The following is a 26,393-nucleotide window of genomic DNA, read 5'->3' as shown; positions in this document are numbered from 1 at the left end:
TATCTCCTTCCCGTCCCTGGCCACCGTCAGTGCCAGAGGGAGTGCTGGCAGGCGGGCGACGAGCCCGCTCCCCGTGTGAGCCAGCTCTGCGCTTCAGCAGGTGCACAACAGGTGTCTTGTCGGATGTGCCGGTCATTCGAGATGCTCCCGTTATGTAATGACCTGCAGCAGCAGGATGGAATTCCTTCCACTTCAACAGTTTTTATTTTCAGTAGAAGTCGTGTTTGCCTGCTGTGAACATCAAATTTTTCTTTTTTTTTCTTTTTTCCCTAATTCCAGGTGATTCCTCCCAAAGAATGGAAACCCCGCAAAACATATGACGACATCGATGACATGGTTATCCCAGCCCCTATTCAACAGGTGGTTACTGGGCAGTCGGGGTTATTCACCCAATATAACATCCAGAAGAAACCAATGACTGTGGGAGAGTACCGGCGTCTGGCCAACAGCGAGAAGTACGTTAGTGTGAGGCGACGCGCTTGCGTTGTGAGCGGGGGAGTTGTGTGTAAAGCCTTTCTCTCTAGAAACAAGCCGAAAAGAAAACGTGGCCGTGTTAAACAGGACGTGTTTTGGAGGGAGTGGCTTTTTCTTGAAGAAGAGTCTCAAGTTTGTAGCTTGGCAGCTTTTGGTGTATCTTAAATCTTTTCCTGGGGGTTGTTATAGGAACGTTCTTCAAAGTCAGTATTTGGTGGTGAATCTGCCTGAAAAGAATGACTTGGGACTGGAAGGAGAGCTCTTGACGTGGTTGCTCTGGAAAATGCGTTCCATGCCTGAGGTAGAAATATGAGGGTCTTGGAGTGCCCGAGCTAAAACTCATGACATGAGCATCTTCCCAAGTGACTGGGAACTTGGCGGAGCGCTTCCCTTACCTGGGACGAGCAACTGCTACGAGCTGCGGTTGGGTCTTGCTTCCGGAATCCGTTTCCCAGAGCTCTGGAGGACTTTGGCTTTTAACTCGAGCCGTGCTGACCTCCCGCAGTCAGCTCCGAAACACCGGGACCGCAGCACATCCGTGAGTGCTTTACCTGCCCTCAGCTCCCTGGTGACACCTTCCTCTCCTGCGCCCTTGGGATGGGGATCTGGTGCTGCACGTCCCGTTAGTCTGTGCTCGGAGGTTTTGTAGAACGATGTAGAAGGCAGGAAATCGTATGAATCTGAACGGGATTAAAACTGAAATGGACCTTCAGTAACCTGAGCGTGCTGCTGTTCAGTCGGTGATGGGTGTTCCTTGGGACTGGTTCCATCCTTATCTTTTCCCTCTTCTTACCAGATACTGTACTCCCCGCCATCAAGATTTTGAAGACTTAGAGCGTAAATACTGGAAGAACCTGACATTTGTCTCCCCGATTTATGGGGCTGATATCAGCGGCTCGCTATACGACGCCGTAAGTGAAATGCTCCTCTTTTTATTTGCTTTACATATGGATACCGACTTCCTTATAGCTGTTCTTTCATTAGGAGCAGTAATGCAGAATTTAATTTAGCAACCTTAAAAAACCCCCCCAAATAACACCTCTTTTTCCCTCATTACAAAAATCTCACTGAGCTTCTCACCTTCCCCAGAGATTCAGGGTAAGTAAGGCTGATGGAAGCTGTGAAAAGCTTGGTTTTACTAGAAAAATGAGGGAAAAAAAGGTGATTTAGAGGAGTTCTTAAAAAGCGAGTGACTGAAAATTCTATATAGCTTGCAGAAATGGTTGTTAAAGAAAACAGGACTGCTATCATAATGATATACCCAAATATTTATGATAGTATGCAGGTAAATTAAAGTATTGATTCTGATCTCTATCGTGCCAGGGTTTAGTTGTTTTGTTTTTGTTTCCTTTTTCTAAAGGGAATAAAATAGAGATTTCTGCTGAAGCGCCTTAGAGAGCCCGAAGAAAGCGGCATTTGGGTGCTTCCTCAGAAATACTATTTTTTTATTCTTAACACAACGAAAATATTTGTGTTTGGATATTTTTTCCTTTGTAAGCAGCTGTATTGGGATACAATGCACCTACGTGCTAAATTATTTTACAGTTCAAATAGTTTGAGCTTTTCCTTGGTGTATTTGCATCCTGTGCTTGATTCTGTTGTGGTTTCTGCTTAATTCTCCCGTGTAATTCTGTTGTGGCTTCCTCTGCAGCAAATGATAAAGGTTGCTTATCTTCTTTTGCTCTGTTTCGGCAGCTAATTTCAAGCAGTGCCCTTCCTCTGTAGTTTTGAGAGGAAAGTGGCCTTTTTTCTTTTTTTGTTTGTCTGCAGTATAAGCTGTGTGTTAATGTAAAAATGTCTTTTTATTACCAGTGTGGTTTAAAACGGAATTAACTGGAGTAAACTTAGGTAGCTGAGGCCTTCACAGCTATGGACGATCCAGATCAACGTTCAGGTTATCCGTAGGGTCTGGTGCTTTCATGGAGCATCGTGGTCTTCTCCAAGGTGTGACCAGGGGAGGTGACATGACCAGGCAAAAACTTTAGGGGAAGTATTTTCTGCAGCATTTTGAATATACGCGGTGTCTCCTTCAGTTTCCTTCAAGTTCCTATAAGCAGAAATGAAATAAGTGAATTACCCATCACACCTAAAGAGTGTCTCCTGTCATCCCGTGACTGACCTTGCTGCAAGTACGGGATTTTTTGGGTTAATTTAGAAACTTTCAAGGGTTTGCAGCTTGAGTTTTGCAGCGTGAAGCTGGGATTGCTTACGTGCCCATCGGTTACTCGCATGCGTAACTGCTACAAGGAGTGTGAGGGAAACTCACAGTTTCCTTTTTGAGATTTTATTACTCTTCAGGCAATCTCAAGGTTGGAAGATTTGCACCAGTTTGGGTGACTTTTTTTTTTTTCTATTTCACATTGAAGTGGAGAAAACCAGCTGTCAGATTTACAACTTTTTATTGCCCTTTCTGTTTAAATATTGATAATAACAAAACTGTCTTCCCTGTTCTTTATCTGAAGCACTGAGATGGTGCAGAGACTTCTGCCACTTGGGCTGCGTTGAAGCCTGGTGTTTCTCATCAGCTGGTACATGTTCATCAGGTGAAGAATGTCTGGACGAAATATATCATTGAGAGAAGTGTATTTTACCCTTAGCTAATCTTATGTTTATTAGGCAAACGGTTCCTCGGTGTTGCGTAGCACAAATGCCTCTTCAGAGAACGCATTTAGTGAGAAGCTGGTGACCTGTCCCTTTGCCACAAAGTAGCGGTAACGTGTCCTTTTTGTGGTTATCAATGAACCCTAAAAGTAAGTTCTCTGGAAGTAGGTGGAATTAAATTAGGCAGATAACTCTAGGATATCCACATCTTAGGGCACTGCAAGGAAGCTGTGGGCTAGTGCTCTGCTGAGCGATTTCTGGTTATGTTCCAGTATGAAACGTCTCCTTTGAATTACAGGACGTGGACGAATGGAATATCGGCAACCTGAACACGCTGTTGGACATGGTGCAACACGAGTGTGGCATTATTATAGAAGGGGTAAACACTCCCTACCTCTACTTTGGCATGTGGAAAACGACATTTGCTTGGCATACAGAGGACATGGATCTGTACAGCATCAACTACTTGCATTTTGGGGAACCAAAATCCTGGTGAGTGATAGAGCACTACTGGATGTACCTTTGCCCTCGCTTAGAGACTCTGCAGTACCTTCTTTTCAGGGCTGCCTAATCTCATCCACCCTATTTAGTCTCTCACTTAGTTTCCGTCTTTCCTACTCTGTGTTTCAAAGCAGTTTTACATTTTTTTTTCGCGCTGACTTGCTCAAAGGCCTAACTCCTGGCTTTCTAGAACAGGAGCAGAATTAGGGAGACTCGTTGACGTTACAGGTGACAACAAATTTCGGCACTCGGGCCTTTTGGGGAGCTGATGCCCAGGAGAGCTCTGCCACTGACCTGGGAGAGCAAATGGTGATGGGAGCGTGTGGGTGCTTCAGATGCCCTTGCACAGTGAAAGGCTGTTGTTCCTGCCTTGTGCTGTAGGCAGGAAACATCTGTTACTTTAAAAATCTCCATTATTTAAATATGTAAATATGTTTACAACTCCCAGGAACAAGGTAGGTCAGAGGCTTACTTTTTCATGGTTGATTTTTAGAATTAATGATAAGCATTTTCCAACGCTGTTGATGCGTAGACTGGTTGGAAATAACTTTCTGCAAAAACAACCAACAGGTAAGGATGAAATTAAGCCAGGAAATCTGCAACATGTTACCAAGACCTAGGCTGTCCTTTTTTTGTCTTCTTTTCTTTTCCTATTTAAAAGTATAACCACAGAGACTTAGCAACCCAGAAGAGCTTTACTGAAGATCTTGATGTGACTAATAAATATTGACATTTGCGTGCAAATTAGAGCTTAAATGTCACTGTGAAGCTGCTGTCGTCGTGCCCTGGCAGTGGCAGACGAGATCCTCCCATTTCTCTGCAATATGAGTCCCTGGTGACACCAAGTATCTCCAGGCTGGTCGTGCCCGTGGGCATGTTAAAGCTACTGACAGCAGAGGGGCTGTAATGAATGGATCCAGTGTTCTTTAATGGTCTGGGGAAGGAGCGTAAGGAGAGGCTGAATCTGCTGCAGCATTCAGCTGGAGTCTTAATGTGAATTTTTTAAACCTTTCCAGCACGTCAGGAAATCTGTTTCCCCAGCATGCCTGATTCTTAGTCTCTCTCTTTGAGGCGGATGCGCGAGGGTTTTGCAGAATCTCTTACGATGTTAAACGAGCTTGGTCTCGAGAACCATATTTCGGGATTAGGGCTGAAATGCGACACACTCTCAGTTTAGATACTGTCAGTTTTTTCCTTCATCTTCGGCTGCGGTTCATCCAGCCTGTTTCGACTGACGCCCCATCTCCAGTAGATGGTGCCACCAGCACACGAGAAGCCCAGTGTCCTCTCCTTTGCTCCTACAGCCCAGTGACCACCTGCAAAACCAGCGTCTTCTCTGGGCTGGTGCTTGCAGCACCTCAGCACACGAGGGTTGGCTGCTCTGAGAGAGGCACCAACAACTGACCGGGCGGGCGTTCATCCCGAGGTCGTGGCTCTCTCCAACTGCTCCTCTTGTATTATCAGTTCTGCCTCCTCTGTTTTCTGCTCGCTTTTTGTTCCCAGCCAAGGATTGGAGGGTTATCGTTTTCAAAAAATAGAAATAAAAGCAGATTACCTTGAAAAGAGAAGCTGGTTACAGCAGGAGAGTAACTGCTGTTCCGTGAACTCTCCCGTTGTGAGCAGAAGTTACAGAACAGCTGCTAAAAGAAGCGTACGTGCAGGATTTGTAGTCTGACCTAAGCTGTTTTTTATCTTGCATGTGTCTTAGGAACTTCAAGCTGAGTTTTGTTTTTTTTTTCTTTGGTTTTGGAGATTGTTTTTGGGAGGTGATTTTTTGAGTATTGTAGCTAAAATGTGTGCATATCCATGGACTGTGTATCGCGTAAGGATGATAAACTCGCTGCACCTCATCTTTACTGAACAGTGGTTTTTACTCCTGTCCTTATGTTTGCCGTTGTTTCCGTAGGAAATAGGGATTGCAGAGTAGAGAAACAAACAAAACAAATCTCCAGACAGTACAACTCGAAACACCTGTGGGTGGCATGCTTGTGTGAGGAAATTAAGAATTGGAAAGAATTGGAAATTGTAGATGGGGGAATTCTATCCGGTGAATCCCAGATCTTCGAAGCTCTGTGTGACTTTTATTTCTGTCTTATCTTTTGAGGATTTGGGGGACGTGCTGGAGAACACCTGATAGTCCCTAAAGACGGATTTCAGTTCCATAAACCTTAAAGGGTTTGGGGAAAATGAGGATTTTGAGGACAGACCACGTTTTTGGGCAAAATGTTTTCCCATTCGGTGGAGTTTTCTTACATAGATGACAGTGTGTAACACAAAACTAGATGTATTGTGACAGGATGCCACTGCTGGTTTGGCAGGCCTCCCTGCTGGTCCCTCAAGCATCAGGCAAGAGTATGCCCCTTGCCCAAGTAATTTCTGCCTCGTTCTTCACTGTGACAGCGTCTGTTAATGAGTGCTCAAGCTCTTCTGTGAGCGAGCGTTGGCTTCTGAGGAGAAAATCTGAATCTCTCTTTGAGCAGACCTGGAACTTTCCAGGGGTGGGAGCCCTTGCCTCTTTCCTGGCTGTGATTGCAGTCATCCCGGAGCTCAGCTGGGGGAGCTCTTGGACTTCAGCGATGAAATTCCAGTGGTGCAGCCTGGCTTTACTCAAAGATGGCTAAAACCTTAGTTCTGCTTTTCTGGCACCACCTCTGTGGAAATTTCCTAGCTTCCTTCAGCCTTTTTATAGACTCTTTGACGGTGATCATCTTCGAACCAGCTTGGGGAACAGCAGGAGTGTGCAGAGTTACCAAGTCCACTGGCTTGGGGTCGAGCTCTGAAAAAAGACAGAGAATTATTGTTTGGCTGTCAGGTATTTATTTATATAGTGAAACAAAGGACTTTGTATATTGCTAGTATTCTGCTTCAGAATTGTCTGTTAAAAAACGTAACTCTTTCATCATGTCTCTCCTAAATCGTCCCGGGCTCCTTTAATCCAGGCTGTGCAACCAAAGCCCCGCTTTGCCGCATAAGAGCGGTGAGAAGCCACCAGCTCTGTGTCCTCATGAAGACAAGGTGAGGGCTGATCAAGGTTGCCTCCCAGAGCTTGTTCAAGTGGGCTCTCCAAGAACTCTCTGTGTTTATTTGCTGTGGAAGGGGTGAAGTACCTTCTCGGGGAGGTCTGGGTGATACGTGCAGACCATGAGAAGCCTCCTCGGTGGACAAAGACAAGCTGGGAAAGGAACCCGTCCAGTAGGTCAGGGAGGATGGTTACTGAAGTAATCTTTGGTCCGTGTCTTTCACTTCTGTCTTTAGAATTTTGGGTGATACCTCCTGCAAAACAGGTGCTTTGGGGACTGCTTGGATTGCAGTTGAAATAAATACCCGTGGCTCAACAACAGAAGATGGCTTCTTTGTACAACCTAATGAGCATCTGCTTAGTCATACAACTCGTTGATTAATGTGTGTCTCTGTCACTGCGGAGAAGTCCTGCTGCCAACGCTTTCTTGTCCTGTTTCTTCCCATAAGCGGACTAGAGGAGGCTGCAGCAACGCGCAGAGTCGTGTCACTGGGGATGCAGGTTAAAGAATTGTTCAGCGCTAAGTGAAGCACTTGAGCAGCGAAGGGTCGTCCGCTGATGAGGGAGAGGAAAGGGGTTAATGGAAGACAGCTTTTCTGCTGCTTCCAGTCTCATTAAATGATTTATCCCTGCCTGTAGATTGCAGTGCATTTATTTCTTAAATTCTGTCGGCTTGTTCCAAGAAGAAGGAGCAGCGTTACGTGTCTTTAGCCGTAACGATTGCTGCAGCGGAGGGATCCATCCTGCCCCTTTTGGGTTCCGCTTGTCTCGGTGTCGAAGATGCTCATCGCTCCTGATGGGCCTTTTCTCGGGTGTCTGCGTTGTAGTCACACACCGGTGGTGTTTTTAACAGGAAAATCCATCTGACAGGCTGCAGAGGTGGCCTGGAAGGTGCGGGCACTTCCCACCAAACCTCCCCGGAGTCGGGAGCTGTTGCGTAACTCGGCGTTAAGCTTCTCGGGCAGGGAGCTGCCAGATTGAGTCTCTCACTTGCTGGTTTCTCAGATGACAAGAAAACGTCCCTCTCCCATTAGTAGTTTAATTACAACTTTTTCATGGTCTGCCTTTTGTTTATTTTTCAGAAGTTTGAATGTATTTCGTTTTGCAGCCCTATATTAAATCTCTCGTGGTGGGAGATTTTACTGTATCAATTATACGTATTATGTATAATTACCTCATACATTCATATGCTGGGACCTAAAATAGAGCAGATTGTCAAACGACGCTAACAGAAGACTGTGTTTTATAATGACAGAAGCAACAAAACTGAATGCCAAGGCTTATACTTCATGGTTATTATGGCATTTCGCTGAGGAACGCGTGCGTCTCAGCCCTTGCGATTTCAAAAGCGCGATTTTAAACGCGGCCGCGCTCCACCAGCACTTTGCTTCATCTCTATAAAAAACGTCCAATACCCACCTCAAGGGCTTCCCGCGAGAGGGAAGTGCCAAAGGAAACTTTAAATCTCAATAATGTGAATTTGATGGATGCATTTTGGAGGCCTAATGTCTCTCTCTTGTTTTGTCAACAGAGGAACACCTGGCTGGGTAATAAGGTTATTTTTCTCAGATAGTTTGTAACCGATCTTGCTGTGTAGCAACAATATTTAATATACCTCCTGTAAGGACTAATGGGATGTTAAACTGTATTATTTCTCTCGGAAGCTGCAGGTGTTAAACCAGAGTGACACTGAGGATGGTAATTGATTTTATAAAATGTCCCCGTTTCCTTATCATGATGGATGTTTAATCCCCTTTAATTAAAATAGGGAGCCAGCTTTAGCTTTTAAGTTGTATGGTCTCCTCTCCAAAAGATTCCCTTGCTGAAAGTGGATCATGCCTAATCTGTTTGACTTTGATATCGCAAAGTACACTTTATGCCAGAACAGCAGTTTATGTGGAATTAAGGACAAATTACCAAAGGAACTTTAAAATAATGTGATTAGATGAAAGCACTGGTCACAGATACAATTGCCTTTTAAAAAAACACTTCTGGAATTCTGTCTTGTGAAAGTCTTTCAGGACTGCTTGCTTGAATGTACGTAGAGTTACCTGAAAAGTTGGTTGCTTGAAGTATTTTAGAATTTCTGCTTTCTTTCCTGCAGGTGTCTAGCAGGGTCCCCTGCGTAGGGTGAGTATGTCTGTAGGAATCGAGACAAGTCCATGGGATGACCTGGTGTAACTGTAGTATCTTTTCCTGGTGCCACCATCCATAGGGAAGGCTCCCATCTTCTAACAGGGTGGTGATGGGGAGATTTAAAGCGAGACGTGATTGTTCCCCTGGGAGAGGATTGTAAAAGGAGCCCTCTTTATTCTTGGCTAAGAGCATGTCCTAAAGCAGCTGCAGATACGAAGCCGAGGATCTCACCGCTGAGTTTGTTTTCCATTGTTGTCTTAGGGAGCATTGCAGCTGTCTCAGCCGAGTTCTTGTCCTGTCCTTCCCCCCAGGATAGAAAATGTTAATCCCTGAAAAACTATCTTGGAGAAAGAAAATGACCTAATACAGTCACGGAGCTTAACTCTTCCAGCTTGTCCTCTTCTTCATTTCAGTGCGGGCTGCCGGGGCCTTATCCCCATTTCCCCCCTGCGGTATTCCGCACCATCCTCTGCTTTCACACGCTCTCGCATATGTTGCAGTTTGTTGTGAGCTTGATGTAATCTCATTTAAAGCAGCTGGGTTTAATGTTTGCTACTGAATTGTATGGCGGCGGGGGGGAAGGGCACTTGGCCCTTGCATCATTTATTCCCTTCTAACTATTATGTTCCCTTAGGGGGCCGTTGCACGAGGCGGTTGAATTGCTGAATTGATCAGATGTGATTATAAGTCTTGATTATTTGGATCTCGGTAACCCTTGCACCCTGGAGATCCTGTGAGTTTCTTAAAGCGAGATTAGCTGGGATCACAATCGCGTTTTACCCTTGAGGGAACCAAGCACTCTGGAGTTGTTATGCTATGACTTTTCCTTTTGCTCCATACCCAGAATTTTTTTTCCTCAAGTTTTCCTTTTCCTATTTCTTGTCGTTGGGGAGTTCAGAAGAAGATTCTGCAGCCTTTCCTCCCTTGATCCCCAGGGTCTTCGTTGGCCTTCCACGCAAAGTGTGTGAGGTTGCCTTGCTCTCAAATGGGTGCACACATTTGCTGGTTGCGTGTTCCGCTCCTGACCGTAGAGATTTATGGGCTTGTTGGGGTGGAGTGAGGGAGAAAGGAGGGGCAGGAGAGGCCATTTGGCCATGATGGGCTCCTTGCAGCTCACAAATTTCCTTCCTGCCTCTTCTATCCCGTGTAATCTGTTTTACAGCTCTGCAGTTTTGGATGGAGAAAGAGCAAGATTTATGGTGATGGTTGATTTATAGATTAAGTGCAACACCATTTGCTCTTGGGCAGATTTGGCAAAGCAAGACCTTTTTCTGTTGATAAAAGGGAGAGAGGAAGGAACAGCGATATTCATTAAAAGAAATAAAAGGGAAGCGAGATAAAGTATGGCCGGGCAGAACAGCTTTTCACTCGCCTTCCCCTTCCAGAACCGCGAGGTGAAAGCCGCTTTGCGGCGGGCTTTCCGCATTGAGAATCCACGCGCGTGTCGATTTGCTCCGAAATTCCTGAAAGCGGTGATATATTGAGATGCAGAGTTGCATCCTCCTGTAATTTGCTGATAAATGAGAGCAGCGCAGCAGTGAGTTATTAATACAGCCTTTCAAGCTTCACAGACCGCAGTCATTAGTTAATCAATACGAACCACGCCGTGCTACTGATATTCACGCGAGCCTTCCTCCAGGCTCCCCTCGGGGCGGAGGGGCTCTTTGTCCTGGAGGTGGTGCTGTGGGTGAAGGATGGACTAAATCTCCTTCGAAAGGGAGCGGGGGGGCGCGGGCTGGGAGCCTGCTTGAAAAATCTGAGGGATTGGCGTGTTGTGCAGAGACTAATCTTGGGCGACTGGAGTGGTTTTAATGCGGTTAAGTCGTCAAACCAAACTATATGAAGAGTTATGAGCTCTAACTTGTGTTCTGTGGATTATCTTCCCAAGCAGGTGTCTGCGGTTGGAGTAGTGGAGGTTTTTCTATTGAACAGGCTTAGATTTTTGTTGTGTTTCATTACGCCGTTGTAGACAGATTATGCAGAGGAGGCACCGTATTTGGGGATGTAGCATTCGCGTGTTGCCTTTCTTTATTCACCTTCCTCTAAGTTTGAGAGAAAATGCCGTGAAGGTCAAGTCAGGCTCTTGGACTGATGGGATCAGCCGCAGAACTTGTCCAAGGAAGGGACCGTTGCCCTGAAAGAGAAAGAATGAAATGAGCCCACCCAGCTGGCTGCTTGTACCCGTTCAGTGTCCCTCCTCCTCCCTCATCTCTGTGCTGTTTAGTTACTTCCCCTTCTTCTCCTTAATTTTTTTTCTCCCTTGTCTAAATCCACTGCAGAAGATGTGGCATTGGCGTGTACTTTGCTGCCATTTTAGTTTTCACTCTGTGCTTTTTATGTCCATCTTTACTGGGCCTGTTTTAGATAGTTTGTTGAAATTATAACCCGTTCAGAGGTCAGAGTTGATCCGTGAGTTGTACCTGACGTAGCAGGGTGGAGATCCTTCCCTTGGTGCCTTTCGCTGATGATCCTGGATCACATCTTCCTTTTCACACCAGTGTCTTCAGGTGGGCTCCCACTCCCCTGACACAGCATTTAGTGCGTGTATGTCCCATTCGTCCAGCGCTAATAAATCATCACAGCTCAGTAGTCCCAGCCTGGGTTGAGAGAAGCGTGTCTTTGATCCAAGAAGGCTCTTGCCACAAGTCATTCTTGCGGTTTGGAAGTGTCTGCTCAAAGCTCAGGCTCGATTTGAAATGAAGGTCTGTGGAAGTCTGGCAGGATCACAGATTGGTTTTAATAACGGAGGCTCTGGAACGGTGCACTCTGCCACCGAGGCGAGATGGGAGGGAGGTGTCCTTCCGTGCTTCGTGTAGCTCTTTCAGCCTGATCTGACTTGGGCCCTGTGGGAGAATGAGCTTGCAAATCCTGGCTTGGTGTGCCGCTGAGAGCAGGGGCTGGAGAGACCAGAAGGAACCAACGGTGGTACCGCAGAGCTTTGTCTTTATTCACATTTCGTTGGCAGAAATCAGCGGGGATTTTTTCTTTACTCAGCGGAGAAAATTGACATTGGGTGATGCCAAGTGCAGTACAAGTGTAGTTTCAAATAACAGAAGCCCGTAGTAATGACTGTGCTTAAATAGCACTCACATCGTCTGAGCGCCGCGTGGTCGTTAACTGGTTAGTGCTCCGAGTAACGTGGGCGCTGGGTTTCCAGCTGCTCCGTTTCTAACTGGCCAGGCGGTGTGACAGAGGGGATCAAGCAGAAGAACTCAAGGAGACTTCACAACCCCTCTCCCTCAAGATCAAATCTTGGCCAGAACACTTCTGGCTTTGATGCGGGCAAGAGCTTCGGCGCCGCCTTCAAAGCAGTGATTTGAAACAATGCGACGTGATGGATGGGTGAGGAGCATTCAACCTTTTCTCCCCTCAAAAAAAAGGAGTGTGTGTAGAGAAGTTGCACTTCTAGCGCAAGGGGTTTCCTAATCCCAAAATACCTTTCCTTACCAGTGAGCAGATTTTTGTTCTGCTGTAGGCAATTATCTGGTTTTTTTGCAGGAGCAGTGAGCATGTGCCTGTGCCCGGTAAAGAGGCAGCTCTCAGGCCAGTTGGTACAGGTCGGAACATCTGTGATCTGCCCTCGTTACCTTTTTTCTCCCCGTTTCATGTGTTGCAATGAGAGATTTATATTTTTTTTAGAATATAAGGGTATTTGAAGCGTAATCTTTGCTTTTCTTTTATATTTATATAGTATCCGCTACAAAAAGCAACCAGTAATTAATAATCCGATTGCCAGTTTTGGGAAATAAATCTAATGTGAACAGGTTCTTCAAACAAATAACGGAGGACGGCAAGGGGATGAATATTGTAGCCATTAATCTCTGTTGAATTGTATACTAATTATCTTCCTGGCCAAACTGAATGAATAAATGATTTCATAATGGTTTTCCCCAAACACCTTTTCTTAGTAAAATACCTCATTTATACTGCTCATTCACAGCATGCAGAAGCAGGCTATGGCTTTATTTCGTACACGTGGGAGGAGAGTCACTCCAATGTGATTTGTAATTTTGTGCTTTGTGCCTGGCATTTGTTGCCGTGAAGCGAACTGGACGGCTACATCGATAGTCTTTCCAAGAGCAGATGGTCCTTCATATTAAACTCTCTGGTTTAAAATAGTATTTAAAAATTGCATTGGAGTTCTGGGAAAATCTCCTTTTTTTGTTAGTGTGGTGTGTTTTTTTTTTTTAAGTATCCATTGAGGTTGGGGTTGGTGAAACACTGTGGAAGTAGCCAATTGCTGAGTTGTTTTGTGCAAATCTCGTCGCTGGGAATTCAGGCGTAGCTCTTGAAAATTCATATTGCTTTATAAATGGGAATGTTAAAAAGCTGCTCTCCAATGTCACTTCTTGAAACTAATGCCTCTTTAGTTCTATTTCTAGCTCTAGTCTTTTAGCAGCCTGTGATCGGCACAAGTCAGGTTTGACTCTAACCTCTCAACAATCCGTAAGGATTCGATCCCAACTGACCCCAGATATTCTGCCCGTCGTCACTGGGAAGCAAAGGAAGAGTTTGCAGTCGCACAAACTTTTACCTCCTTAAGGGAAGGAGGAATTTCCTCCTCTCTCTTGCCGTTCCTTCATATCGTGCTCGCCGCTGGGATGGGAATCGGGCAGCTACACGCCTGGAAAAGAGATGGTACAGGGTGAGAGGGGCCCTGTGGGTGAGTGCTGAGAATCTTGCTGGTACCCAGGCCCTTTCTGAGCAGGTTTTGTCCTCATTTTCTTCCTGGGCTGCTTCCCAAAGGGTTGAGTTTGAGTCGCTGTCTGCAGAGCTCATTTTTCTCCGCGCTGCGCAAGACAGGTTGATTTGGGTGTTTGTGTGGCTGTAATCTTGTTCTGTCATTACCTATTTACTCCTTATTACGGCTTCGTGAGCAGATACTCCCCAGCCTCTGTGTTTATCTTTCTCCCTGCGTGTATTTCAATGAAAATGTCATTATTTGAAATCATTGACACTGCTGGTTAGAGATACTGAATCCCATCATCTATTGTCCTGTAAAACGATCCATTAAAGATAAAACTGCAGACGCTCGATAAAGGTTCTTTCCCAGGAACAAGGAGCGCTCTGATCCGGGCGCGATCTTATCTCCAGAGCACGTGTTTGCGATGTGAAGGAGCCTCCAGAGAAGGGGCCGGAGGGAGGCCAGAGGTTTTCTTCACCCAGCGGTGATCTTGAGAGGGGAAACTGGATACTTAGAGCAAATTCACGGCAAGGTAACCTCAGATATTGATGAGGAGAAGAAGAAAGGGAGTTGATTTCTGTCCTTTAACAATCTGGGAGGTAGAGAGGGATGAAGGGAGGTTAAATGTGGAGGAAAAGGTGAGGAAAAGAGAGGTGACCGTGGAAGGGAGGGAGACGACAGAGGAGCGATCCATTCTTCTTCGTGTTGAAATACCTTTTTATTCATACAGGCTGCAAAACAGCTTAAAAATAGCATGGAAAAAAAAAAGACTTTTGTTGCTCTGAGCTTTACTTTGACACTGCTAGGAGATGTAGTATTACAAATACTTTACCTTGTGGAAAAATTAGGCCTTTGAAGCAGGAGATGAACTTTGCAAATGAGGGACTACCCTGTGCGTAGGGCTGGTTCTTAATGGCTTCTGCTGGGTGATAAATATTCTTGATAGAGTAAGGGGTTTTCTTTGGAGACGTTACTGCTGTCGTGGGGGCTAAAGATGTTGAAGGTCAAGGTTCAGATGATGCATTTATGGACACGCTTTGTCTTGCAGAGAGTGAAATAATGGCTTTTTATTCTGCCTGTCACCACTGAGGGTGGGTTGGCATTTGAATCTTCAAAGGGTCAATATTCTTGGCACAACTAAATCTGCTTCGAAGACAGATAGCTAACCCCCAGCTTGACACACCGGCCGAGGCATTTTAAACGCGCTGCTCTCGTTTTGTTTCTCTTCCTTATTTCGGTAATTATAGCATGTTAAACTGCGTGGGGCCTGTTTGGCCAGACCTTGTGCAGACACTGTGAAATTAACTTTCTTACCTTCTCGCATGAATCCGGCTGAAGTGACATTTCCGGAGCCTTGTGGTTGAACTTCGAGCCCATGGTGCCCGGTCTCTACCAGAGGGTGGGTGCGTGAGCTTTAGTCATCTAATCACTCCTTAATTACTCGGTGGTGGAGCGAGGAGAAGGTGACACGTGACGAGGTGGGAGGGCGAGGTGGTGTGACGATCAAAAGCTCCACGTGTGTGTGTGTGATGACTGTGCCAAGAAAAGGTCTTGGAAGCTTTGGGGTGGGGTTGAACCAAAGGACAGGATGGTTTTGTCCTCTCCCAAAGCCGGTGAGAGCTTCGGGTGCGAGCAATTCCTCTTCAGCAGAGATAAACCAGCAGAGAGGGCACGAGGAGGCTGAGGGTTGCCTTTGTCAGGGCTAAAGCGGCCAAGAAGAGGACAAAATTGCATTGCAGCCCCTTTGAAGAAGCAGCGGTGAGGACAGAATCCGAGCTCGACTGGCAAGTCCCTGGAGAGCGCCCGATGCTGGAAGCTGTCGCTGCCGTTGTTATGTCATCCCTTAATGGCTTCTAAACCGGTCCTTGTGTCCCAGGATGGTCTGTCTGCTCTGTTTTACTGACATAGTCGTTTAATTCTTAACTCACCAGACATTTGCTTATTTATTTTCATTGTTCCTGGTAATAATTCTAAGCCATTAGAGGGGAAAATTGTATTCAAAAATGCTGTTTCACACTTTATTTGTTTGATGATTTAGAGCGATAGAAAATAGCACATTTGCTGGCTTTTATAGTCTGATAATTATCCGCATCCATCAAGCCATTCCAGGGGAATAAACAAAACACCAAGAAAATTACACTATTAATGACATCCTTTATGGCAAGTAGGAAGGATCTTTTTTATTGGGGGTGTGTGTGTGTGTGTGTGTGTGTGTTAAGGGTGAAAAAGGGGAATGTCCAGTTAAACTTAGGTTAACAAAAGCAAACTACCACCGTAGGGAAATGATTGTCTAACACGTCTGTGGCTTTGTGGCCAATGCCCCCTGGACCTGCGATCCAGACGTCTGGTGATTGAGGTCGGAATCAGTTTTGCAGGATACTCAAGAACTTAGGAAATGACACGGATGTGGGGATCAGAAATGTTGGAATTAGGTTCCGTGAAACGAGTTTGGAAGCTGAAAATCTTTCAGGTAGAACAGTGAGTTCTGTATTTGTAGAAATGCTGCTTAATCCATTTGAGAGACCTCCTCTTGATTTGGTAGAAAGAGTAGAAGAAGGTAATTTAGAAGGATCCGTATATTACTTTCAGATTGTTGACTTCGGGGTAAGATGACATGCGAGTCATACAGCTATAACTTTTTTTTTTGTCTTGAGATTTTTATTTTTTTCCCCCCATTCTGTAAATCTTGTGTTCCCTGGCGAAGCAGCGAGCCGTTATTCATGCTGCAATCCGACAGAGTGCTGAGGGGCAGGTTTTCAGGGTGAGCTTGGCCCTTCGTCTTGGTCAGCGGCTGCAAGGCCAACCCTTGGAAGGCATCAGTCTCTTGGTTTGTTTGCAAGCCCACTTGCTTAGAAGTTTGATATATCTTAAACCAGCCGCTGGCTTAGCACAATGTATGTGGCTTTTACAGGTTGAACCAGAGAGGAGAGATTCTTCACTCGAAGCAGTGGCTCAAGGTCAACGTTTCCGGCACCGTTGTCCTTTCCATCGGCTGCTGCAGGTGTTTTCTCTGAAGCACAAGTAGTCTATAAAAAGATGGATTTTAAGAAGGGTTGTTAAAATATTTATGCTATCACTTCTCTTTAGTTTAGGTTGTTTGGGGCAATGGAAAATTTTAAAAGGAGATGTCTGCTCAAGGCTGGATCGAAGTTAGTCCTGCTCTGCGCTGGGTTCGGTTTGCCCCGGGCAGGAGGACGTCACAGAAACGCTTCTGGCAACGGGTCAAGAAGCATTGGGCAGTTCTCGTGCTCGGCTTGTGGATGCTGTGGTCTGGTTTTTTTGTCCAAATGGCATAAAAGTGGTCTTTTGCTTGTTTCGAGTTGTTACAGAGAAGGGAAGTGTTTGGTATTTGCCTGGGAGATCTAGAGGAAAGCCACTGTGTGACTTGGTGGGGAAAAAAAGTCTTGAAGTATTCAGAATTGTGCATATAGAAAAGCTGATTACTGGATGTGCTTCCCCATGTGTAATCTTGTCAGCTGGCTCTGGAATTGAAGATGTTTTACCGTCGAGCTGCGCCCCAGCCTGTGGGTGCGAGAAGGGTGGTAACAAATCGTCCCAAATGACGACGTTTCGTCAGGTCCCTCTGTCAAGGGCTTTGGGCCCCGAGCGGGGCCTGGCAGTTTTTCATAGTGAAAGCCAGAGGCTGGTGCCGTAAGGTCGTACCCAAAAGCCAGCCCTTCGTGGATGTTCCTGTGCTCAATAACAGTGCTCCCTTGATTGCAGCAATTTCTAATCTTTCCGAGTCGCCTCCGTTGTTATTCTACCTTGTAATCAATCATTTCATGTCTAGACCGAGCTCGCTCGCTCAATCTGTGCGATACTTGCAGAAGCCTTCTGTTTCCCTTACTGCTTCAGAAGAGCAGCCCAAATTCTTTCTTCATTGCCTATCGTCATGTAAATCAGTCAGATTTGCGAGTGCAACTTAGAGCAGGATTTGACCTACTTTTAATTCTCTTCTGCGGTTCATTTTGTTTTGAATTGCTGAGCGTCGATGGGCAAGGATGTAGAAGCTCTGCTTCCAAAAAGACTGGCCCAAACAAAAAAGTTAATTTCTGAGATGGGAGTCGGCAATTACCGAGAGGCTGTTCCGTGGGAGGGCGTTCTGATTGGGATATTATTACATCTAGTTCTTTTTTATAAGCTGGAAATTCTTCCTGTCTTGCTGGTTTCTATCCAAGCAAGTCCTTTCTCTTTGTCTCTCCGTGGACCGTTCTCTAAAGCCCAGCTTGGCTTTTTGCAGTCTGCAGTTTCAGATAACACAATAACCATGTTCCAACGTATTAAACTTTTAACATCCTCAAGATTCAATTAATCTTATCTTTACAACTCCCAATTACAGGCACTAATTAAGTGAAGGTTGCATTGTAGACTGGGGATATTACATTAATCATCGGCAGCCTTGTAGCCATAAATTAGTTCTTTCCCAATCCTTCAGCGTTTTTCCCAGAAGGAATGGAATGTCTCATTTCCCTGTTTTAAGGGACATTAATCCCACAAAGGAGCTTTGGATCGGGATTAGTTTTATCACATTTATGTAAGTGATGAATGGTCTTTGTAAAAGGAAAGCTACTAGCTTTGTCCCAGACAAGAAATTGAATTGTTTGATAATTACGCAATTCAAGGCACCGTCAAACTTTGGTCTGAGGATGTTGGGAGTCCATTGCTATTTTTATTATTTTGCAAGATGAGGTGCTACGTGGTGTTTGACCATCTTTTTTTATTAGTTTTTATTTTTTTCCTAAGCAATCGGTTTAAATCAGCTGAATATCTACATCCTGTGTGTGATTTTTGTCCTTTATTATCCTTTCCAACCTACCAGCAATGGGTAAATTTTGATTTTGTCCAAAGGCAGCACTCTCCATTCCTCCTTACGTTGGAGAGAAACGTGAAACTTGAGAACCTGAGCGAGGGGACTGGCTGAAAGTCCTCTAAAATCGGGTGTATTTTGAGAGATCCTATCGTAAGCAGATCAATCCTGTTTCCCCGTTGTTGAGATCGCGTGATTGCCCGCTGCAATATCCCGTTTTCCTCAGGGCTTTTGACATCTTTATTGGAAATAACAAAAATAATGCATTTTGGATTATTCCCATGGAACAAAAGCTCTAGCTGGCAATAAATGTCATTCCTGCAAATGTAAATTTTCACAGTCCTCCATTACAAAACGTGGGATGAGAGCCACGTTTAATTTGGTGCAGTCAGCAAACAAGAGCTTACAAAATTCCACCGATGTTGTTACATGTGTCATCATGTTTAAGTGTATCCTGGTATTTATTTCTCACCTTATAACCTGAACGTGTAAAGTCTTAGTTGTCTGATTTTTGCTCCTGTGAGCATTGAGGTAGTACAACTTCAAAGCACTAAGGTAACGAACAACTTTGGGGAAGAAGAAACAACCATTTGAAACTTTATTTTCTTTCCTTCCCAACTTGCAACACCTTCTCAGCCCATCCAGAATTTCTTGCCTGTTAATCTTTATCGCAGCCTCATGGTTTTGTTTTGCAGATCCCTCTCCTGCAGAAAACAGGCCTGCCATTCCCTACTCTGATTTATTTCTGTTTTTTTCCAGTGCTGTATCATCACTTTGTCATCTTGGTTTTCCTTCTACCTTGTGAAATCCTATGATGCTGTTTCCAAAAAATGCAGGAAAATAACACACATCATATAACAGCTCTAAGGCCTTCCATTAAAATTCTTCTGTGTGTTACGTGTTACTGATACTTTCCAGACATAGAAAATTTTGGTTCTGTTTCCGGACTTTAGTTTGTAAGTGTGCTGTGCGAAAGGTTCTTACCAGGCTTGTTTCTAGCCGTCTTTTTTCACACTTTTTACGTTATAAAGTGATTTTTTTCACTCTATTTTCTTTCCCCCAGGTATGCCATACCCCCGGAACACGGCAAGAGGTTGGAACGCCTGGCGAAAGGTAAGCTCTGCTCCCTCCTGGGTTTGCACAAACACGTGAGTGTGCTCTCCTGCAAAAACTGAAGCATCCTGGGGAGAATCCTGCCCTTGATTTTAAAGAACTGACATCGAACTGGCCGTTAGCATTTACTCTTGCGAGGGCTGCGTGATGAACCTGCTGCATTGACGTAGGAGTCGGAAAACCTGTCAGTGAGTTTTCCCACTGGTGCAACGATTTCCTCAAAGCCTCGCTCTTACGATATATCATGACCCTAACGAAAATTGATGGAAAAAACCCCCAAAACCAAAACCACGTTGAATTTTGAAGCGTTGAAACCAGATGCTTCCGTCTCTGGGAAATTACTAAGAGACCTGTTGGGCATCTCCGGGTGTAATATGAGTTTTGTCACAGGGAGGTGAGAACTGTGTGGAGTGGCCCCAAGGGGTCTTCCTGATACCCCCAGACACACTTTCTGCAGGAAAAAAAGGGTGGTAAAAACTATTCTTTCTTCCTGCAATATAACTACGCAGCAAGTTTTGTCACAGGGAGGTGAGAACTGTGTGGTGTGGCCCCGAGGGGTCTTCCTCATACCCCCAGACACACTTTCTGCAGAAAAAAAAGGTGGTAGAAACTCTTCTTTCTTCCTGCAATATAACTACGCAGCGCTAGCGTTGATTACTTCCAGTTTAAAGTAGGAAAGTGCTTAAAAATTCAGCAGCAGCAAGTTCTTGCCTCGCTCTCTAATGACAGACACTGCACTTGGTGCCTTTCCTTTTATTCCAGCCTCATCCACTTTTACCTTTTCAGTACAATAAAGGCCATCTTAATAATAAAAACACCTCAAATACCACAAAACCCCCCAAAACGACTGATTTCCAATTGGTAACGGTGGAAGCTTCAGGGAAGGTGTCTGCCTGCAGAACTATATATATTTTAATTTGTTGTCTTCGTTGTATATGTGGTTTTTTTGTTGCTATTTTTGTTCACTTGCAAATGTTCTAGGCTCTGCCCAGCTAAAAAAAGCTCCCATCCCAGAATAATTAACTCCAAATCTACGTGTTTCATCTTCGGTGAGGCATGCTTTAATGATTTAAATCTGTTGTTGGAGTCAGCGCAGCAGAAGCAGGCAGGAAAAATCTGGAAGACTCTCTTCTGATGCAAAAGAAAAGAAGTTCTGATTCTGTTTTTCCAGAAAAGAGGCAGATTCGTAGGAATGACATTTCTTGCTGGCAGTCTGACGTTCTGTCGACTGTTTCATCCGGAATAAAATAAGGAGCAACTGGTTATGTAGGATAAATGTAGAATAAATGGGGTATAAATGTCATGGGGTGCACCGAGAGCCACAATCCAGATCTAAATACAAACGGAGGCAAAAAGTGCTGCTCAGAAATAGTGCATTTCAAAGGTACAGTTCAAGTTAGTCGTTTGCTGGGGTTTGGAGAAGTTTTTCATCTGTTAAAAAGTCAGTGAATCCAGACTGACCCGAGTTCTGTAGAATCTGAAATACTGCCCCAAAGTCTGACCTAAGTGAACGCAAAGTCTCTTGCTGTTTGTAACTTCCTCATGAGCCGTTTTTGCGACGCAGCGATGCATAAACCAGGAACAAATTTCAATGATGTCATCTTTTTTTATATTTTTTATGATTTTTTTTTTGGTTCTTGGGACCTTTTGGAAGTTGGGATGGGCGATGTTTCGAAACTCTGACGAGCCGTTAGCACCGCTTGGGCATTCTCCCTGCCCTGTGCCACGAAGACGTTTTCCAGGGAGAAACGAGCTTGCAATTAATATGGAAAATGAATAGCTGAGCTGCAAATGGGCTCACTGGGAGAGCTATGGAGCCCATGGAGAGAATGCTAATGTGTTGCCATGTTATTGGTGCTAATCACTTAAAATGTGCTTCTTTATTAGTAGCTTTAATGAGAGCCACTTAGAGTGTGCATTAAAAAAGAGGAACTGCAGAGAGGGATGACAGACTGGGTAGCAGACAGTCATAATTTTAATTGAAATGCTTTTAGTGCAAAAATATAAGGAAACCTGGAATCCAGTAATCCTTTTGGCTTTCTGAAACCCCTTCCATTATGTCTCATCAATTAGTTTTGTTTCCAGAGCTTGGGTTATTTATTTTCGTAAACGGTGATGGTTTTTAATCCCTATAAACACGTAATTTGTTATTGAATCAGCCGCTCGGAGTGAAACTCATGGTCTCGAAGAAACTGGTGTTGCATCACTTGAGCTGCCATTTCTGCGGTTTGTTCAGTTTTTACCGCAATTTTAGTATTTTCAGTTATTCGTGATTTGTTTTAATAGCTCGGCTCTGGTAGAATTTAACACTGAGCAGCGCGATCGTGCTCTCTCTGCCCGACGGGATGGCGACCACTGAGGCTGGTGAACGAGAGTCCCTCCCTCCCCTGCCTTCCGATGGATCAGCTGTGTTCCCTTCCTTCCTTCTGACTCAATATTAACATCTCTAGATGTTAATTAACACCTGTAGATGTCAATTCAGAAAAAGATTGCCTTGAGGTCAGGTGTACTAGCCATAAGTTTTTAACTTTCTAGGCCTTCACTGGCATTTTGACCAAGATACTTATTTCTAGGCACAAGAGACTTAGATGCTAATTCTCTCGACTTCCATGCCTCAACATGCAGGTTTTTGTCTCAAAATTTACGTGACATTTTAAACAACGAGCGATGTGCTAATTACCAACAACTTCAGTTGTGTGCCTGTTGTTTTGATCTATATAAAAAGCATTTAGGCAGGTTTTCATTTTTTTTTGTCAGCTTGTCTCTGCTGAACTAACTGATTGGCTAGAACATTCCTATAGTGATACTCTTCTTTTTAATGTCTCTACAGGATTTTTCCCAGGAAGCTCTCAGGGATGCGACGCTTTTCTCCGCCATAAGATGACCCTCATTTCACCCTCGATCTTGAAGAATATTCCTTTTGACCGGGTACGTACAAAGGATACGTTCGAGGTGCACAACACCCCTCTTCTTAGAAAACAATTCATCACACGCTGCTGGGGAGCAATTTGCTGAATTTCTAAATGCATTATTATGCTGAATGTACCCTATCGCTTTAAACCAGGTGGCTGCCTGTAAATGAGGATTTGTGGTTTGGCCAAGACACTTTCTGTGAAGTGCTTCTCTCCGTAAAAGCTTTCACTAGAACTAACTTTGTCAATTAGGGAGCCTCTCCAGGCAGAGAGGGGCAAACTGCAGTGCTGATGCTGTGGCTCATCAGTAGGCAGCGTAACTCGGTGGGAATTCTTAAACACAGACCTTTTTTTTTTCTCCTGGATGTGACATGAACCAAGAACTGGCGTCAGACGTGCTGGTTCTCTGTTGTGTAAGCGTTCGTTCTACGCTGAGCCGGTAAGGATCCGCCAATCTCTTAAGTCCTCTTATTTGAAATGAAGGGGTCATGTTTATTTGGTCTGATCGTTTTAATGTGCTTATTCTGAAAGTCTGCTGGCAAGAAGTAAATCTCCTGAGCCAAGCGTGCTCACTGCAGATTTAGTATCTGTGCAGAATCAGTCCAGCCCTTCCTGCTGCTGTGTGTTGCTGGCACACGGAGCCAGAACCTCTTTGGGTGGGGGGAAAAGAATCAAGTTATAGGTACTGGGACTCTTAACTCCAGTGGGAAGTGGCAAAAACTGCCTGGTTCAAAGTGGTTTCATCCTTCCCCCTCCCCTTTGCGTTGTCACCTGGAGGTTTTAGAGCCACCTTTTCCTAAGTTGAAACTCCCTGGTTCTGATCGTTCTCCTTTTTCTATGTGCACTTTTGTTAGAGTTAGTGCACCTGAGACAAAGCGTGGCAGCTATTTGATGAGCCTGGTGATTCTTTGAGATGGAAGTAAAAGATCTTGGTTCTTTCATAGCATAAAACCCCATGAATTCATTCAATTTACTGCTCCAGAGACTGTTTCATTTTTCCTAGTGGAAGGCTATGATGAATGAAATTTGAAGTGTAATCATCTGGCTTGTCAGATGAGCTTGCCGTCAGCGCAGGGGAGACTCGCACCAAGCAATGTGGTGCTCGTGGTTCGACATCAGCGGCCAGGCTCGGCCTCGTTTGCGCAGGATGGTTGGTAGTAAATTGGTCATAGAGAGCAACAAACCGTTTTCCTTGTAATTTTGTCTGCGGAGCCTAATTCCCGGCTGTGGAAACACGGGTTACCTGCTACATGTGGTTGAAAATAATGATGAAAATACACATTTGTGGGGGCTGAGGTTTTTTTTTTTGGTGAGGTTTTGCACTTTACAGGTTTCAGGAAAGCGAATATGCAGATTGCAGTATGGAGGCATCTCAGATTAGTGCGCAGGTGGCCCTCTGAAAAGTAACTTTTGATAGAAGATAAAAGACATCCTCTATCCCGACCGTATTCAGAAAAGAGCACAGAAACTTGTAGCCAGTGCAAGTTGCTGAAAAACCTATCTGACTTTCTTTATTTATTGGCCTAAACTTGAAAGATTTTTCTTCTGCTTCCTTCTGCTTCAGTCTGTCTTGCTGCTTCTTGCTTGTTTTCCTCAGGAGGTTGCTTTAACCAGAAGCCGTGAGTGCTGCAGTAATTGGCTGAACAGAGCCTAAACAACTTGTGCTGCCTCTCTAAAGAAGCTGAAAATAATTTGAAAAGTACCTGTTGGTGCACACAAGCCCTTCTAAGTGAGGTTTGCCGCACGATCCTCCAGCGATGTGCAGGAAAAGGGAATTAATTCTGCTGTTTCACTTGGGCAGCGCGTTGGGGCAGCGCTCTGGGGTCTGCCAGAGGTTGGAAAGCAAAGGAAATTCTTGCAGGAAGGATTTGAAATACTTGAATGTTGTAGCTGGGCATATTTTTCTCCGCAATAATAAATTGCTCTATGTTTGCTTTTCCATCTGTCTGAGGAAAGTGGCATTGATTAGTAATTGTGTACTAAGTGATTTCTGATCAATAACTGAGCGAGAGGAGTAAAGGAGTTTGTAAAAAGGCGATAGAGGCAAACTTTCCTTCCAGGCTTATCCCCAGTCATCCTTGCTGAGCTCTGGGGTGGTAGGGATGAGATACAAAGTGGTTTAAATAAGGGAGTTTCTGATTTATTGCTTGGTAAGAAGTCTTTACCTCTGCTTAGCTAGGCTTCCTGCTAGGAATCTTTTGATTTGTGACATGAAGGGGTTTTTTGCAGATTGATGTCTGGTGTCTCCTTCATGCTGAATATATGTAGAAATCTTAATGCTAGGAATTTGATTTTTTTTTTTTATCAAAAAAGGGGGGAAAAAAAAAGACCAATGTTACACATAGAGAACAATATTAATGTCAGAAATACCATTGATTATTAAAGCAAGAGTGGTTGATAACATGTTCCTTAAATATAATTCCTAATCCTGATTTACAGAATGTGGAGGGGAAGTGTAGTTGTTTTTGTGATTAGCTACTTTCTTCTCTACGGCACTCACCGGGAGGATGTTTTTAAATGTAAAAAGGAGGAGGAGATCTCTTTAGTCTGAGCAGCCTGTATCTGAATACCTCGTGTCCTGAAATAGTAGCTTTTGAAGGAGGATCACTGTTATTCAGAAACAGGGAACATGTGCCATTTTTCTTTAGAAGCAGAGATAGGATCCCTTCATCTGCATTCCTGGCAGATTTCAACGAAGTGAACGGGCACTATTCACTCTAAATCTCTATAATGGTATTTACTTCTGGAAAAAAAAAGAAACAGATCAATACTAGGGCTTTTTAATAATTAAAAATGTGTATTTCTGTAATCTCCTATTGATTTCTCCATTTATTCCTCAAGAGCTTTGCAGAAGTCAGTAAATTTGGGGCTTTCTCCATGAGTGGCAGTTTGTGCTGGCTTCCCTTCCATAGTTATTACTTTTCTGCATGGCCTATCCATCATGTGGAGTGCTTGCTAATTTATTGTGGGGATAATGTTGACAGCAGTGACATGGAGGACATAAGCTGTGGGCTTGAAATGAAGACACCAGGATGTAGGTTTCCTGACAGAAACATAATCTTTCCGTCGTCTGAAGTTAGAGATCTACCGCTCTGCTCCCGTTTATGGAGGGGGCTGGATGGGAGGATCTCGGTGGAGCTGGGTACCGACCCAGCTTCAGCACCAGAACTTCTGCAGGAGCTTCTGGTACTATCCTATCTGGTTTTACACTCTTTTTTTCTTTTTTTTTTTAAATTACTCTGCTAATGTTAATAACATGAGCAAATTTAGGTGTTAGTCCAGGCCAGTGGATAAATGTTTTAACTTCTGCCTGGTTACGTTTTCTCCTTGGACCCATCCTTGCGTTCTCAAGCGTCGAGTTCTTTGACATCTCTGTGGGTTTGGAGCTGCTGTGCTCCGAGTTACTGCCGGGGGAAGGAATCCAGGTGGAGTTGCTTGGCCTGTGACTGCTGGGAAAGGTCTGTCGGCACTTCTGCCTTGGAAAGATGGGAAAGGCGAGTTTTGCCTCTTGCCCTCCACGCGGGAGGGAGGTGCTGTCACATCCTCGCCAAGCCGGGGCGTGGGGCTGGAAGGATTGCTCCAAGCGCGGCGCTGCCGGTTGCTCTTGCAGTCCGTGCCGTACTCCAGCAATTCAGTTAATCCTTTCTACAATGTCTTCTCTGCATAAGGTGTAGAAAGAGGATTTTCTAGAAGCTTCACAAATTGATTTGCCTCTGATTACAACTATAATCTACGGAGTTTATAACCCCTTATATTAATAATGCCCGGAATGCTTATTGTTAACTTAGTTTTGCTTTAGTAGACAAAGGGTGAGCTGTGATTTTTAGCTTGTTTGAGTTATGGGTGAACAAAAGGGAGTAAGACTGATAAATGAGAGTGGGGACAGAAGTGCAACGAAAGGCAGCGTGTGCTTCAGTGCAGAGCGCATGACGGGAGGGGAATCCAGTTTTCGTGGCTCCACTGGCACGGTGCTGGGAATGTAAATTTGGACTTGCCGTGAGCTAAAGTGATCATGATCTAAAGATTTATTGGTCATTGGCATGCTGCAGCCTGAGAACCTTTTTGTAATTGGAGCTTGTGAGTCTCAATAGTTCAGATCTCGAGACCCTTTTCGTCTTTTGTGCTCTCTTTTTTCCTTAATGGAAG

The 26,393-nt window shown here is 44.6% G+C and overlaps 1 protein-coding gene across 1 annotated transcript in view; it reads left to right on the top strand.

Moving 5' to 3' along the window:
* LOC104279347 (lysine-specific demethylase 4B-like) overlaps positions 1-26,393 on the top strand; it is a gene marked incomplete at its 3' end in the record, with an annotated part of 49,435 nt that overhangs the window by 2,401 nt on the left and 20,641 nt on the right. Inside the window, exons 2-6 of the mRNA XM_009876604.1 lie at positions 280-455; positions 1,271-1,385; positions 3,374-3,567; positions 19,286-19,335; positions 22,166-22,263. Of these exons, the coding sequence (XP_009874906.1) occupies positions 280-455; positions 1,271-1,385; positions 3,374-3,567; positions 19,286-19,335; positions 22,166-22,263 (633 nt within the window). The remainder of the gene's footprint in view (positions 1-279; positions 456-1,270; positions 1,386-3,373; positions 3,568-19,285; positions 19,336-22,165; positions 22,264-26,393) is intronic.

This window comes from Apaloderma vittatum, unplaced genomic scaffold, assembly GCF_000703405.1.
Source record: "Apaloderma vittatum isolate BGI_N311 unplaced genomic scaffold, ASM70340v1 scaffold309, whole genome shotgun sequence".
Taxonomy (NCBI): domain Eukaryota; kingdom Metazoa; phylum Chordata; class Aves; order Trogoniformes; family Trogonidae; genus Apaloderma; species Apaloderma vittatum.
This window is presented reverse-complemented; position numbering and strand designations above follow the sequence as displayed.